The sequence below is a fragment of the Chenopodium quinoa genome, unplaced genomic scaffold (assembly GCF_001683475.1).
Source record: "Chenopodium quinoa cultivar QQ74 unplaced genomic scaffold, ASM168347v1, whole genome shotgun sequence".
Classification (NCBI taxonomy): Eukaryota; Viridiplantae; Streptophyta; class Magnoliopsida; order Caryophyllales; family Amaranthaceae; genus Chenopodium; species Chenopodium quinoa.
Window position 1 is genome coordinate 616,040 of NW_018743020.1, and position 17,082 is coordinate 633,121.

Sequence of the window (17,082 nt, forward strand, 5' to 3'; positions counted from 1 at the left end):
TATATTTATACAATGTGAAAATTAGACATGGTTATTAGAGTCATCTTTGACACAAATGACAAATTGTTTGTGCATTGTGCTTATATTGAAATAAAACTAACTAATAGAGTTAGTTTTTAATTAGTTACAAAAATGAGCAGTAATAAATATTTTATGGCACTACTAAAGTGAAGAAAACTATAATACCAAACCATAGGGGCATAGGGCACCATCGTGAAGCAACGTTTAAAAGGCACCAAAATGGAATTATTGAAAACATAAAGCACCAAAGTGAAATTGTGTAAAAAATCTTAGTGCACCAAAGTGAAATTGTGTAAAAAAATCTTAGTGCACCAAAGTGAAAATTTCCCAAAAAAAAAAAAAAAAAAAAAAAAAAAAAAAAAGAGATTGTTGTTGGTATAATAATTCTTATTTTCCTTTAAGGTGTGCTTGGATAAATAAATGGGAAAGAAAAGAAGAGGAGGGAGGTGAAGGGGAGGAAAGAGAAAGGAAGGGGAGGGAAGAAAGATGAGTTTTCCTTTCAAATCTCTTCATTGTTGGAGAGATTAATTTCTTACTATTTAATTCTTCCATTTCTCTTCCCTCTAATTCCCTTCCTTCCTTATTTGTTATCCAAAATAAAAGATAATCGATCCCTCCCTTTCTCTTCCCTTCTTTTCCCTCCATTTCCTTCAATCGAAACAAAGTGTAAATTAGACCATAGAAAAGGGGCTAAAAGCAGTTATGTGAAAAATGATATGCTATTTGCGCTTCCAAATAGTTCTTGATCAATTATATTAGATTATAAGGTTAAATCTGGGAATTGAAAATAATGGGTGATATTTGTGGTTTCATGGTCCTTGCACCATCATTTTAAGGAGCTTAAAGAGGCTTGCTTTGATAAAGGTTAGTTGATAGAGAAAAATAAGGAGCTAACAAAATTTTTCATGCCAAAAAGAGGACGATAAGGGTTCTATGAATTTGATTGGTAAGAAAATTAATAACTAACTGTGAAAAAGTTAACGTGTCTGATATGGAGGGTCTAAAATTGAAACCAACTTCAAAAGTTGTTATCTCACATGAAAAAAGAAATAGACTATTATTATTCAGTATCATATAGATTAATGAATTATCAAACTTTTAGTTATTTGGTTTTATGATCAAATTTCGCTTTTATCAACTATTTAGTTTTCTCACCCTTAATAAAATAATTTGTATGAAGATTGTTCAACAGCTTTACAAAATCAAATCAATTATAGACGCAATTTGGCTTACATATAGAAAATTATAGAAAAATTATATTTATAATAAAATATCTAGAAGTAACTATCATGTAAATTATCTTGTATTTAAGGAGTAACTTGTAATATTTGCATGCGTCGACATAGAAACCTACGTCTAGCTAATGCCAAGCAACCGAGGTTTTACATAAAAGGAATAAAAATTAAATTAAAGTTATTCAACAGAAGATTGAAAATAATTTAAAGATATACATACATGATCCAAATCTATAAATGGAAATCCAACTAAGGCAGCATTATTCATAATACTTGCTAACCTTAATAATGCAATGGAATCTTCAATCTTAAATCTTAATGGCAATTTGACTTATTGGTGATGAATGGGGTTGAGGTAGGGGTGGAGTAGAGCAATCAATAAGCAATAGAGTACTACATAAAGCACATTTTGTATTTTTTGTGTCCATGAATAATCATTTTGTATTTCATTTTACAATGTCTATAAAGAAAAACTTTTAAAATCCTTACACTCAACCCATGTGATGTATGCGGACCCTGGCCTCCACAATAATTTTCTCTCTCATGTTTTTAGCCTACATACTCTACTCATTCGTTATTTTATACGTGTCCAAATCTAACAATTAAGAAGAATATTAGATTATTTGTGGATAGAGGAGGAATTATTATTAATATAACAACGTAACAAAGATGTTACAAAAAATGAAAAAATTTCCACTATATATAGTAAGTTGTGGCATAAGTGTATTACTTGGTAATAAGCTACAAAAAATAAAGAAAATGGAGTCTACTCGCAGCTTATACATTAGAGCAAAGCCATTTCTGGCAGTTACACTTCTCCAAATTGGGCTTGCAGGAATGGATATTCTCTCAAAGGTTGCACTCAACCGTGGAATGAGCAACTATGTTCTTGTTGTCTATCGCCATGCCGTTGCTACTATTATTATCGCTCCGTTTGCTCTTGTGTTAGACAAGTAATTATATCGATTTCCTTCATCTTCAACTCGCTTAGCATGAGTAATTAAGAAATTATAATCATGATATTGAAAGAAAAAACAAACATGTTTTTATCTTGTGTGCATTAATCTAAGATAAAATTGAGAGTTATTACGAAAATAAAATAAAATTATACAATACTAAGTGTAACTTTGCATAAAATAAGTGTAATTGATTTGGAGTTTTTGGTAGCATGCATATATGGAGGAGTGTTCTATTAGTTTACTAACAAACTAATGAACTTTGTGCAGGAAAGTAAGGCCGAAGATGACCGTATCAATTTTCATCAAGTTATTGCTTCTAAGTCTACTTGAGTAATATTTCTTTCATGAAATGATTTATTTTATTTAGTTAAAAAATATTCAAATTTTATATTATATTATGTATACTTAATTATTGAATTTTTGAAATGAAACTTTACATTGTTAGGCCTGTTATTGACCAAAACCTGTATTACATGGGTATGAAGTACACGTCTGCGACTTTTGCAGCAACGATGGGTAACATTCTCCCTGCAATAACATTTCTAATGGCATGGATTATGAGGTATGAAAAAAAATCTTAATAGCTAGCTTAAGGGCTTACTATATATGAATTATATTAAGTGTCGAGTATGTCTGACTATCATATTCAGTGGCGGAGCCAGGATTTAAACAATGGTAGGACACCGTACCGTCTAGAAATTCTCTTATCAAGCCCTTAAGATTTGTCTTCTTAATCTTTACAATTATATAAAAAAAAAAACCAGACATAACTACGTACTGCATAGCAATTGTGAAAGAATGTTCTTAATATCAAGATTCAAATTTATTTTAAGTAGTATTCCAAAATCCATCAAATGTTACCCCGGCTTATTCAAGACTTTAAGTAATGACCCATTTAATAAAAAATCATCTTCTTATGAGTTTTAAATCACTAAACACATATTTGTATCAAATAGCAATCCAAAATATCAGTTATAATTCGAGTGTGAAATTAAAAAAATTACAACCAAACTAGGAAAAAAAATCAAAAATTGAATGTTAGGCAAGAAAATTAAACCCGTGACCTTTTATGGAAAAATCAAGGTTCTAACCACTAGACTATTAGTTATCTTGGTTATAATTAATGCAATTTTATTTTTTCGTGTGGTAGCTTGGTAGGGCACGTCCTCTACCAGGTCCTTAGCTGGCTCCGCCTATGATCATACTCGATTATGATAAGTGTCCTTAATGAAGATCCCCCTTGTGTCTAAGGATGTTTGTAACCTTTTCTATTATCTACTATTATTGTGGACAGACTTGAAGTGGTGAATTGTAGAAGCCTCCGTAGTCAAGCAAAGATAGTAGGAACGGTGGCGACCGTTGGTGGTGCGATGATGATGACACTAGTAAAAGGACCAGCTCTTACATTTTTGTCAAAAAATAGCGTAACTGATCATGGTGCAAAACCACTAGATATTAGTGTTCATGACGCCATTAAAGGTTCCATTATGATCACTATTGGTTGCTTTAGTTGGGCTGCTTTTGTCATTCTTCAGGTATGTATAATTGGTGATGTATATGATTGGATTTTCTACTACAATAATTCAATACTTTCTACTTTATAACCCATTCCTAACTAATTAATTATAAAGTCACAATTCCTTTTTTTATTCATAAATTTATTTATTTATTTGTTTGTTTGTTATAATGTAGGCTATAACTTTAAATACATATCCCGTCGAGTTATCTCTTACAGCATGGATATGTTTGTTGGGCACATTGGAAGGTACCGCGGTTGCCCTTGTTATGGAGAAGGGAAGATCCCATGTATGGGCAATTGGATGGGATGCCAATTTATTAGCTGCAGTTTATAGTGTATGTTGTCCCTCTAAATTTTAAAATAAAGTTACATTAATTGAACTTATTCTTACATAATAAACTGTGATTGAACTGATTTTTTTGTTAAAATAACTAATTTACATGGAAAAAAAATAAATAAATAAAAAAAAAAATCAAAACTAGTATTATGATTCATTAAAAGAAATACATACGCTTCCAAACTTCTAAAATGAAAACTGAATGAACTAAACAAACAAGTTAATGTGAATATAGTTTTCTTTTATATATATAACAAAAGTTGTACTCCATACGAAAGTATATGATTTAGTCACATGAATAATATGTTGACACATAATGAAAAGTTTCTTATTACTTAGTTAATTATTATTGCCTTATATTTGAAATGGTCACACCATGTTAATTATGTGATAATAATCTTTTCATCATTTTGATGTTGTTTGTTTACTTTATCATAATTTTTTTTTTTTTTTTTTTTTTTTTTTTTTTACAAAATATAAATTTGACCATGCTTTGCCATGAAGTAAAAACCGTATTTCACATAATAAGATCGATACTATTTATACAAGCAATATAATATAGTCACATTTGGCTAACAATTATTTTTATAATTAGTTGAAGAAGCAATAAAAATGTGAGCAATTAACAAGAGAAACTAACTTACGATATATGTACACGTTGTTGTGATTGTAGGGTATATTTTGTTCGGGATTATTATATTTTATTCAGGGAGTTGTAATGAAAGAAAGAGGCCCTGTCTTCGTCACGGCTTTCAGTCCTTTGGGCATGGTCATTGTTGCAATTTTGAGCACCTTCTTAATGGCGGAAAAGATGTATCTTGGAAGGTAATTTCTTAAAGATATAATAACATTTTGTTTTTAATATGTCACTAAAGACTATAGTAAAAACTAAAAGTGAAAAAGTCAAATTGTGTTAATTATTATGAAACACCTATAATATATACTATATATGAAATCCGTTTTCTTATACTAGTATATTGATAGTTTATCACTTTTACATTATTTTGTTTTTAAAACTTCTTGATACTTTCATTTTATTCCAATTCTGGCCTAATCAGCTTCTTTTTACATTAGTACACCGTGCACCCCACAATATTTTCACCTTTCCATTCACTATCTCTTAACCAACCCACTCATTGATTCACTTTCTTAATACTTATTTGTGTTATGAATAAGTGTTAAGATCAAATAGAAATAGATGTATATAAATTATACAATATATAACAAGGTAGGTATACAAAATCTTAGAAGCCTTAGGATAAGAAATTAATAATATAGGAACCATGAAATGAGAAGAGAAATTATTTAAAAAAAAAAAAAACGGAATAGGAAAGGAAAAAAACCTTGTATACGTAGTATTTCATTTTTATGTGGACCATTTATGTTTGGGTTGGGGGGGGGGGGGGGGGGGGGGGAAGGGAAAAGAGAGGGACTTGGGAGTGTTCTTAATTCTTGTCCATATATAAGCCATTTCTTTTGTTGAACTAATATTACAAAAAAAAACAAAAAAAACAAAAAATGTGAGAAAAGAATAATTTACTTTAATTTTTGCAATGTGACTTGTGTGACTTGAATTGACAATGTGGGGTGTGGTAGATGCGTCAAAGAGACTAATTAATTAAATTTAATTTTGCAGGGTATTTGGTGCCATTGTAATTGTAGTAGGCTTGTACATGGTTATTTGGGGAAAAGGCAAGGATGATTATGACACTCACACTCCTCCACTTGATGAAGATAAAACAACCGACCAAAAAATTGGCACACAAATACAATTACAAGGTCAAGTAGAATATGTCGACAATAATTCTCACTGCTTGCATATTAATCAAGATCATATTCATGTATAGCTTTGATTCATTTGGACTAATTATCAATAACCCATTATTTCTGATAATTATTACTGATGAAGAGCGAGGGATCGGAACAATTTCGATTTTTAATACATCAATGCAACCATATGTACGTAAAACTCGATCACTAGCTTATTTTTCAAATATTATATGTATGTTTTAGTCGAGTATATTAACTGATAATGAAATATCTAATTTCAATTCCTAACCCTTGTATTAATTAAAGATCAAATTTCTCATGATGCAACTAGATTCTCTTTAGTTTCAAAAATCATTCACTTGATGTGCATATATATAATAAAAATAATTCTTGTATAAGGTTGGGTTAAGGGCTTTTAATTTTTTGCTACCCTAGCTGCTACAATCTAAATATAATTACCATACTAAAGTTATACTACTAGTAGAAAAAATGAAATAGACACCGCACTTTTCGTATCGGTTCTTGAAAACCGGTGGTAAAAGAAATGGGTTGGATTGGGAAAAATACTTTTCGCACTGTTTCTTATTAAACCGGTGCGATTAAAAAAAATAAAAAAAAAATCAAAAAAAAAGGGAGAAAGGGATTTCGCACCGGTTCAAACCATACCGGTGCGAAAACAGTGTTTTAACACTGGTTCAAACCGGTGCAAAACTTAAAAAAAATCGGCTTTTCATTTTCAGTTTTCTTTCTTTCGTTCTTTCCCTCTGCTTTTCATTTTCAGTTTTCCCTCCCTCTCGTTTTCGCCCTTCTCTTAGCTTCGACCACCTCTGAAGTTTCGCCTTTCTCCATATCTCTCCTCCATTACCTGTGCTCGTAGTTCTCCATTGAAGCGCATTCTGAGCTTTGTCCATATCACTCCTCCATTACGCGTACTATTAATTCTCCATTGAAGCGGGTTCGAGCTTTCTCACCTCCATTGAAGCAACTTCGAGGTAAGAATTTGTTTTTGTCCTTTTTAGATTATCGATTTCAGTTTTCGCAATCTAGGGTTTGTCGTTGATTTGATTTTCGAATTCAGTATATAGTATATGGTGGTGGGGTGGGTGAGGGTGGTTGTGGGCAACAGCTGTGACTTGGGCGGTGATTGTGGGGTATTTCTGGTGGGAGTGTGTGAGAGGGTGACTGCAGGTGGTTGTTGTGGGGATGCGGTGAGATTGAAGGAGCAGTGGAGCATAAAATTGAGGCTGTCGCTGCTTCTTATTGGTGGTGTTGGTGGGCGAAACTAGCGGTGCAGTTTTAGTGTGTTGCAGTGGCTGTGTTGCTGGCTGCTATGTGTGCAGCGGTTGTAGGTTATTACGGGCTGGTGGTTGTTACGGTGCGGTGGCTGATTTGCGGCTGTTGTTGTTGGCGGAGTTGTTGGCGGAGTTGCGGGCTCTGTTGAGTGCGCGAAGTGCAGGGATGGTAGGTGTTTAAGATGTGGGGCTGCTATAACGGTGAGGGAAGCTATTTTCATGGACTGCTGTGGTGGTAATTGCGGTGGCTGGCTAGGCGAATAGAGTTGGCTTGTGGTTGTTGAGTTGCGCTGCTTTTAGAGGGGAGGGGGAGGGATTACACGACGGGAGGTGTTAAAGGGAAAGGGGAGGGTGGTCGGGTGCAGTGCCGGCACCGGGGGAAGAGAAGGGGGTTTGGGCGGGGGCCGACGCTTAGAGGGAAGGGGGTTGGGCTGGCCGTTGGTGGCAGGGTTGGTGGTTTTTTTTTTCTTTTTATTTTTTTATGTATATGCTCATAGTTAGAGTTTTGTATATGCTCATTGTCTAATTTGAACTTAATACACATTAAAATGCAGATAACTTAGTGAAGTTAGTTGAATGTTGGAATGTAAAATATAATGTGGTTGAATTAGTGATTAGCAATTGTGTTATAAATTAGTGAATAATTTAGTGGAATTACATTAATTACTCTAAATTTTAAAAAAATTCGTAATTAGCAATTGTTAGTTTGATTAATGATGCGTTATACTAACTTTTGTTTTTTGTTTTTATTTTTTCTTATAGATTCATATGTGAATTGAAGCACAAGTTTAGCTTGAAGACTACATATTTAGCTCAAGTGGGAAGTTAGAAGGAATACATCCATTGTACTTGCTATAGTGGTATGAATTATAAACTTTTCTAATCTATATTTTTTTTTCTTTATTCATTTAATGAAAGTTTTTTCATGCTATTATAACTTGTGTATTGTTTAATGACAAATAAATACAACAATATATAAATGTTTGCATCATCATATGCCTAGATACCCGTTCAAGGCTTTCTCATTAGGAGAAAGTCTTGAATAGTCCCCGGTTGGGACTGTTCTTGAACGTTTACTCTCACTTAGGTGGTGAATGTATGTCTTCTTTTTTTGATTTTAAGGAACATCTTGGCTTATCATTTCCTAACCTTGTTCTTTGGGTACATATGTGGATAAGTAATTATCTACATCGTGTACTTGGAGAATTGGGGGGAAATGCTGCCGGATTTTCCTTAAAATTGGAAAGTCGACATACATTCACTAGTGAGATTACACGTTCAAGGATGGATTAGGTTGGAGTGATAAGGACCCTTTGGAAGCATATATGCATTTTTTACTATAAGAATGTTATATGCATGGTGTGTGTTTGAATTTGATTTACATATATAATATATATGTAGCAATTATACATTATTTGTAATATGTTGCTATGTTTAGATACAATTTACTTAATGGAGAAGGATCGTGGTTGGATATATGGTAGACGTGATACATTGGAATTCTTTGATGGGGTTCAAGAGTTTTGCGAGAGGGCTTCATCTTATCAGCGCAGAATGGGTGTTGATTGCCTCTATTGTCCTTGTGTTGATTGTAATAATGTGAAGGTGCTCAATAGTGTTGATATCATTAGAGATCATGTAGTTTGTCGTGGGTTTAGGCTTAAATACCATGTGTGGATTTGGCACAGTGAAGAAGGAGAGTACAATGGGGATGTTGATGGGAATGATGTGCATGATAGAAGCAATGAGATTCGTGTGGACGAGGAATACAGGAATGATGAATATATTATTGATTATGGTGATTGATAATGATGATGAGGATGGATTTGAGGATGATCAGGTGGATGAGGTCGAGGATGAAGGGGTGGATGAGATGATGCGTGGTGTTGAAGGTGACGTGTTTGAGTCATTATCGGAGGCTTCTAAAAAGCCTTTGTATCCTGGGTGCAAAAAATACTCTAAACTATCAGCTGTGCTAACATTGTTTAACATTAAGTCGAAGCATGGGTGGACGGACAATAGTTTTACTTCTTTGTTGACCGCGTTAAGTGAGATGTTGCTTGACGGGAATGAAATTCCTAAGTCTTACTATTATGCAAAGAAGCTCATGTGTCCATTTGGTTTGGAGTATAAGAAGATACATGCATGTCCTAATGATTGTATTCTTTATCAAAATGAATATGAACAATTAGAGGAGTGTCCACGATGCAAGAGTCGCGCTACAAGCGCATGAGTTGCAATGCTGGTACGAAGGGACCTCCTGCTAAGGTATTGGTATCTTCCCATTATTCCAAGGTTTAAGCGTCTTTTCTCAACACCAAAAGACGCTAAAAACTTGAGGTGGAATGCAGAGGGAAGAAAGAAAAACAGAAAGCATCCAACCGAATCCTCGCAATGGAAGAACATTGATATGAAGTTTGGGAAATTTGGTGATGAAGTCAGAAATTTAAGGCTAGGGTTGTGCACGGACGGGATGAATCCATTTGACACTCTTAGTACCCAACACAGCACATGGCCGGTACTTTTAGTGATCTACAATTTGCCTCCTTGGTTGTGCATGAAACGTAAGTATGTAATGCTTTCACTACTAATAATGGGGCCAAGGCAACCTGGAAACGAGATAGATGTTTATCTTGCGCCACTTGTTGACGATTTGAAAAAGATGTGGGATGAAGGGGTTTCCGTTTTTGATGCTTATAAGAATGAGATGTTCACATTGCGTACAACTCTTATGTGGACCGTTAATGATTTTCCTGCATATGCCAACTTGTCTGGGTACAAGAATAAAGGAAAAAAAGCATGCCCCATTTGTATTCATGACACCCCAAGCATACACCTTGATAATTGTCACAAAGAGGTGTACGTGCAGACTCGAAGGTTGCTCAGGCGCGATCACCCGTACCATAGGCAGAAAAAGGCTTTCGATGGGAAAGCAGAAGAGGGGACTGCGCCTAGGCCACTGACTGGTGAGGAGGTTTATGCTCGAGTTAAGGGTATACGAACAGTATTTGGGAAAACAGAAAAAGCTGCGGACTTAATTGCTCTTTTTAAAAAATAATCAATCTTTTGGAAGCTTCCGTACTGGAAAGAACATGACGTTAGGCACTGTCTTGATGTAATGCATATGGAGAAGAATGTGTGTGATGCACTTTTGGGAACGCCGATGAATATTCAAGGCAAAACAAAGGACAGAAATGGTGCACGGTTAGATTTGGAAAAGATGGGGGTTCGTCCAGAATTGTGGGCTCAGAAAAAGGTTAGAAAGGGAAAGGAACAGGAAAAGGAAAATGAAATGGGTTCGAAAAAAGGAAAGGGGAATAGCAAGGGAAAGGGAAAGGCCATGGATGAGGGAAAAGCCAAGGATGACAAGGCTTATTTACCTCCGGCTTGCTACACATTGTCAAGGGTAGAAAAACGGATGTTTTGTGCATGTCTGTACGACATTAAGGTTCCATCAGGGTAAGCATCTAACATGAAAAGATTTGTATCCTTAAATGGAGAATTGAAGCTGACAAGTATGAAATCCCATGATTGTCATGTTATGATGCAAATATTCCTACCAATTGTAATACGTGGTATTTTATCGAAGCACGTGAGGGAAGCTATTACAAGCCTTTGTTCGTTTTTCAATACAATATGCAGCAAAGTGCTTGATCCTTGTACACTTGATGCTTTGCAGGCGGATGTGGTTGTGACTTTGTGCAAATTTGAGATGTACTTCCCACCCTCATTTTTTGACATAATGGTGCATTTGATTCTTCATTTGGTGCCCGTAGAGGAGGATGGGATTACTACACTTTGGGAAGCAAAAGGTAGCTTTGTGCAATGGCCACGTGCTTGGGTAAGGTTGATCAACGAGGTAAGATTTGGATTCACTCTTTACTCTATGCCCGGTTGTCTTCCCAAGAGTTGGATGGATTTATTTTCTAACTAACTGCGTGATTTGCTTTATAAGATTTCGAAGAAAAAATCCAAACTTCAAAGAGAAGGAGGGTGGAGCAGCCTAAAAGCATTGATCAACCGGTGCCAAAGAAGAGGAGTGAACAATGGTCGAAGAGTGAAAAAGTGTCGAAGAAGAACTCTTCGAGAGGTTCAGCTATGCAAGCTACTCCACTTGTTGCAGACACGGTCCTTCAATCGCTCTTTAAAGATTTAACTTATCTACACAACCGTGTTAGTATGTTGCCTAGTGACACTCCCATTGAAGTTGCACTACCTAAGGCATAGTTCCACTATGATGACGATGCAATTGCATGGCTTAACAAAGAAGATGTGAAGGAATTTCTAAGTGGTTCAACGCTTAACATTTCCCTCATTCAAACATTCATGAGGTAATTCAATGCCGCTCAAATTATGTTATTTAGATTAGTGGTGATTGTCGTTTATTTTTCCATTAATATTCTATTATCATGCATGCAGAACACTACAGGAGAACATACGTGACATTGATTCTCCGTGTCAAGTTGGGTGGTTATGCCCCGAGCAGATCTCCACTACTAGAATCTTAGGCAAACCACCTTGACGTGATGTACTATGTTGAACGGAGTATCAAGGAATCAATGCGTGCGGGAGACAAGTTCATATTTTCCCCATGTTATGAGGAGTACGTCTAACCATGTCAAATTCATTTGTTTCCCCTGATTATATGTTGTACATGGCTAATTATTGATTTGTTTGTCTATTGTGAATTTATGTAGTTTGCATTGGACCCTGCCGGTGATTTGTGTTTTCAGTAACACAATCTTCCTTTTTGATTCAGCTCGATTGCCTCATCCAAAAAAGCTCCTCGTGAAGTCCATACTGCAAAAGCAAATAAAGCTACCTAGTGTTGATTATCATTACCTAACTCATTTATTAGTCATACTAATCAAATTTGAACTTACTTTTCTCTAGTGTTATGAAGAAGATAAATTGTCGAGCTCCTCAAGGTCCCACATGGAAATCACCGATGGTAATGCCACATGATATTTTGATTTTCGTAAGAAAAAATGCGTAAAATGTTACTAATTTTCTATGCATGTTTGATTCACGTACTTTGTTCCTATGCTAGTGCGCACAACAAGATAACAGAGTTGATTGTGGCCTATACGTGATGAGATTCATGTTTGACATAGCGAGTCGTTGTACAGACACACTACAGCTTGATGAGGTATGCCATTGACTTAGTTTATTTTCTCTTAACATGTTATTTGACAAGAAATGTAGCAATTAGGCATCCTAGTAGTTATATAGGCCTTATTTTGGCCATTTTGGATCAAAATGCGTCCTAAAACACTTGAATTTCTCTTTTCATGTGATTTCAAGACTTAGCCGCCAATAACTAAGTAATAATGACATGTTATGAGTACGAAAGAGTTGGTTTGAGAAGAAATGTAGGAAATAGGCATCCTAGTAGTCATATAAGCCTTATTTGGGCCATTTTGGATCAAAATTCATCCTAAAACACTTGAATTGATCTTTTCATGTGATTTCAAGCCTTAGCTGCCTATAACTAAGTAATAATGACATGCTATAAGAAAGAATGAGTTTATTTGACAAGAAATGTAGGAATAGGCATCCTAGTAGTCACATAGGCCTTATTTGGGCGATATTTGATCAAAATGCGGCCTAAAACACTTGAATTGCTCTTTTAATGTGATTTTAAGCCTTAGCCGCCTATAACTAAATAATATTGACATTTTATGAGTAAGAATGAGTTGATTCGACAAGAAATGTCAAAAATATGCATCTTAGTAGTCATATAGGCCTTATTTGGGCCATTTAGGATCCAAATGCGTCCTAAAACACTTGAATTGCTCTTTTCATGTGATTTCAACCCATAGCTGCCTATAACTAAGTAATAATAACATGTTATGAGTAATAATGAGTTGATTTGAGAAGAAATGTAGAAATAGGTATCCTAGTAGTCATATAGGCCTTATTTGGGCCATTTTGGATCAAAATGCGTCCTTAAACACTTGAATTGCTCTTTTCATGTGATTTCAGGCCTTAGCCACCTATAACTAAGTAATAATGACATTTTATGAGTAAGAATGAGTTGATTTGAGAAGAAATAAAGGAAAAAGGCATCCTAGTAGTCATATAGGCCTTATTTGGGCCATTTTAGATTAAAATGCGTCCTAAAACACTTGAATTGCTCTTTTCATGTGATTTCAAGCCTTAGCCACTTTTAAGTAAGTAATAATGACATGCTATAAGAAAGAATGAGTTGATTTGACAAGAAATATTGGAAATAGGTGAAAGGAATGGTGTCCTTCCAACAAGTGTATTATTCCAATAGAGGGTTCAGAATTATTGCAGAGCTAATTCTTCAGTAAGATCAAGTGATCGGAATGTCTAGGTGGAGGCCGCTTCCGATCTATAATATCAAGGTACGAATGATATTACAGCTTAATTTTAACTGAACCCTTCGGGTCGAACCCAATCGAACAACCGATCCGAGACGACGAATTAATCCGAAGGATTTAATGAGTCATCGGAGTTTTACAAACAGAGACGTCAGATATCGAGCCTAGGGCGTCGAGACCGAGCGTCGCAAAATCAGAAGCAACAAGTTCGAGCGTAGCCGTAGTATCATAGTGGCCTAGCCATGTGAACGCTAGGCTAACTCGAGCTAGCATGCACCTAGCATGGCTAGGCGCAAGCCTAGGCACTATCGCAGCCCATCGCACCATCCTAGCACAAGCACAACACTATCGAATGGCTAGGCCTGTGAGTTTGTGCATGTGCTTGTGCCTTAGCCTGTCGCACCATCGCAGCAACATGGCCGCGCATATGCGTGCCTTCACATGGCACTGCACCGCAGCATGCGTGCCTGGGTGCTAGGGACCATCGCAGGCCCCTCGCACAAGCACAACACTATCGCATGGCTAGGCCAGTGCGTGTATGTGCGTGTGCGTGGAGGGCATCGCAGCAGCAGCACGAGCCTCGCTTAGTGCGTGTGCATACAAGCCATCGCAGCATCACAACACCAAGCTTCGCATGCTTTTACGTGTGGCTGGCGAGGCGATGCTCAGCATGCGTGGCTCGCTAGCAGTACGCATGCTGGGAGTGCGAGGGTCGGTTGTGCGTGTGCGTGCAAGAGCCAGGCAGCCAGCAACGCTTGCTAGCAGCGCCCAGCGCCTAGCAAGCAGCAGCACGCAGCGCGCATGGGGGTTAGCTGGGCTGATGCTTGCTACCTTGTGCTGGCTGGCTGGGCTAGCTGGCAGTGCTAGCTGGCTGCCAGCCCAGCAACCCCTATACCGGTTTTGTGAGGGTGGGGACCAAGGCTTGGGCAAAACCTTGGGGAGCAAGGCAATGGTCTCCCCCACCTCTCTTGGTCCTCACTTAACTCTCTCTCTCCCCTTGACACTTGTTTCATTGTGATTGATTTGATTATTAATTTATTTTTGAATTAAATTAATTATCAAAATTATTCATTCTCCCACATTTGTTGGGAAATGAAGATCAAGGGTTCATTTCCCTATAAATTCCAAAGTTTGGGTATTTGGGAAAGAACAAACTTGAGTGGAATTAAAAGGCAACTCTTGATTTGAGTAAACCTTGATTCGTAAAACTCATAGTTTTATTTGTCCGGGTCTCGACTAACCTTTGAGACTTAGGACACTCGGGTCGGGTTCGAGGGTACGATCCCGTTGGAGACCTCGTATTTTCGGGGTTCAAGTAAGAGCTCATAGTAGAGCGAAGCACGCGTCAAAGGTATAATCTTTTATCCTTTATTATGCTTTTAATTATGTTTTTGCTTGTTAATTGCATTTATTATGGGGGCAGGTCTTGGTGGGTTTCATTCCGCATAGTGTGGGTCACTACAAAACCCTACAACGTATCGGAGCCACGCTCCTTTTAATTTTTGCAATTATTGATTAATTAAGGTGTTTTAAAGTAAGATTTAATTTTTGGTTTTGCTTTTCTAATTAGATTAGAAGCTTGTTTTAATTAATTTTAAAACTCGTAATTTTATCAATTGGGCTGTCGAACCCAGATTTTGGCTCAAAAATAGTGATTTTTGGGTGGAATCGACATTCTGAAACAGATTCAAGTCTCTTTGAGGACTGTCCAGAAGCCAAATTCGAACCAGAAACCCAAGTTTTTGGGGTTTTTTTTGTTTTTCAACGAAAATTTTTAAATCTTTTTTAAGCCTTGATTAATGCAAGCATTACAAGGTTAGATTAAATGCATTATTGCATCCCTAATCTACTGCTATTTTAATTATCATTGAGCATATATATGGAGTTTTAATTAGTGCTTGAGTTGATATGCTATTTTTCACACAAACTTGATTTTTCACAATTATGCAAATAAATTGCAATTAATGTGTGAATGTGTAATTTTAAGTTCCCAAGTATGTTAAAGTTCTAATCTTTAAAGGTTTAAATTGGTTGGAACTCTAACCCTAAATTCCATATTGAACAAAGTTTGGATTTTTCATTTTTTGTTGATTAAAATCCATGAAGTTCAAATACTTGTGAGTAAAATTTTTGATTAATCTTCATATTGGAAGATGTAATCTTGGTATTTTACACAAGTATGAAAGTTGGAAAATTTTTATCATTAGATGGTTAATTTATTTTTCCAACTCCCATTTGTCAAATCCATTATTAATTTGCATATTCTCTAAATTAATTATGGACATAGCTATTTCAATTTTAAGCATAAAGGAAGACCTAAATTATTTCAAAAATAAATTTTTGGATGATTTAGCTTGTGCACCGTTAAAATTGAATTTAATTAAGTTGGACTTATTTTATTTTTATTTTTCCCTTCAATTAATTCTAAAATAAATTTAGATTAATTTTATGTCACACATAAATCGGGATTAAAATCTCGAGAAATGGCACGCAAATCAAGGCAAAAACACCCAAGTGCCACCAAGGCTAGCCGGGCTGCCTAGCAGCCCACATGTGGCTGCCTATGGTGCGCACAGGGGTGTACCTTGAGGGGGTGCTGTCGTAGTGCTAGGTTCATGATAGTGGGAGTTGCGTGCTGTCATAGTGCTAGGTGCATGCAGGGCTGCTGAGTTGCTTGTACGTGCTGCTGGGCAGCGAAGGCAGCAAGGCCCAGCCGTCTTGCCATACGCTTCCAGGCACTAGCTAGCAAGCTAGCATGCACAACATGTGTAGCGAGCTTGCTAGTGCTGGCTGGCACAGCATGCTACGCTGGGCGTGGATGCTGGCACACAGCACAGCAGGCGCAGCACATGGGCTGCCTAGCAGCCATGGTGCGCACCCACCTAGCGCTTGTGTGGGCTATTTGCTTAATTTTGAGCTATGCATTTTTGCGAAAATTTTGGCGTTTTTAAATTATTTATGTAATTATTTTTTTATGAGTTAGACCTCGATTTTTTCCGGATTTTGCAAAATTTTGATTTGAATATTATGGTTATGCCGACTTAATTAATCGGATTAATTAAGTACGGATGCAGAATTTAGTGGGAGCTGAGTTGATTACTTGAGCAATTTGCTTTTAGAAATAAAGGATTAAACAACTTTGACTAGTTTTAATTAGGCGCGTTAATCGGATTAACCACCTAAGTTAGTACTAGTTTTGCGTGTTTAATTATCTATTTCGTAAAATGCATGGGCCATTCACAAATAGTGAATGGGTCAATGAAAGATTGTTTTCAAAACAGGTTATTGAAAAAGGCAACTAGTAGGGCCCGACTAGGATAGAAAATACGGACTGCGTTCCGTTATGTATTTTTGTAAATCTAAATACGGTCTGCGAACCGTTAAGTATTTTTGTACTATTAGATTATTCTTAGTCGTTCTAGCTAGCTTCTTTTATTTTATTTTGGCCAAGATGTCTCAAGACGGCGTTTCGATGAAGACGAGCCAAGATGAAGACCCATAGAAATTGAAGATTTCAAGGGGTCGTGCTAGTTGCCAAATGCATCTATTTTTGCCTTATATATATTGTTATTATACATGATTACTAGATGCATGTTTAGGAT

General features: G+C 36.3%; 1 protein-coding gene across 1 annotated transcript; it reads left to right on the forward strand.

Annotated features, from left to right (window-relative positions):
* The first annotated feature begins 1,813 nt into the window (after nucleotides 1-1,813).
* Nucleotides 1,814-6,129, forward strand: LOC110729978 (WAT1-related protein At2g37460-like). The gene is made up of 7 exons (XM_021909765.1): nucleotides 1,814-2,209; nucleotides 2,483-2,545; nucleotides 2,661-2,777; nucleotides 3,510-3,750; nucleotides 3,908-4,069; nucleotides 4,745-4,896; nucleotides 5,708-6,129. The coding sequence occupies exons 1-7, from the start codon at nucleotides 1,926-1,928 to the stop codon at nucleotides 5,916-5,918; spliced, it is 1,230 nt and encodes a 409-aa protein (XP_021765457.1). The 5' UTR covers nucleotides 1,814-1,925; the 3' UTR covers nucleotides 5,919-6,129.
* Nucleotides 6,130-17,082: the final 10,953 nt, after the last annotated feature.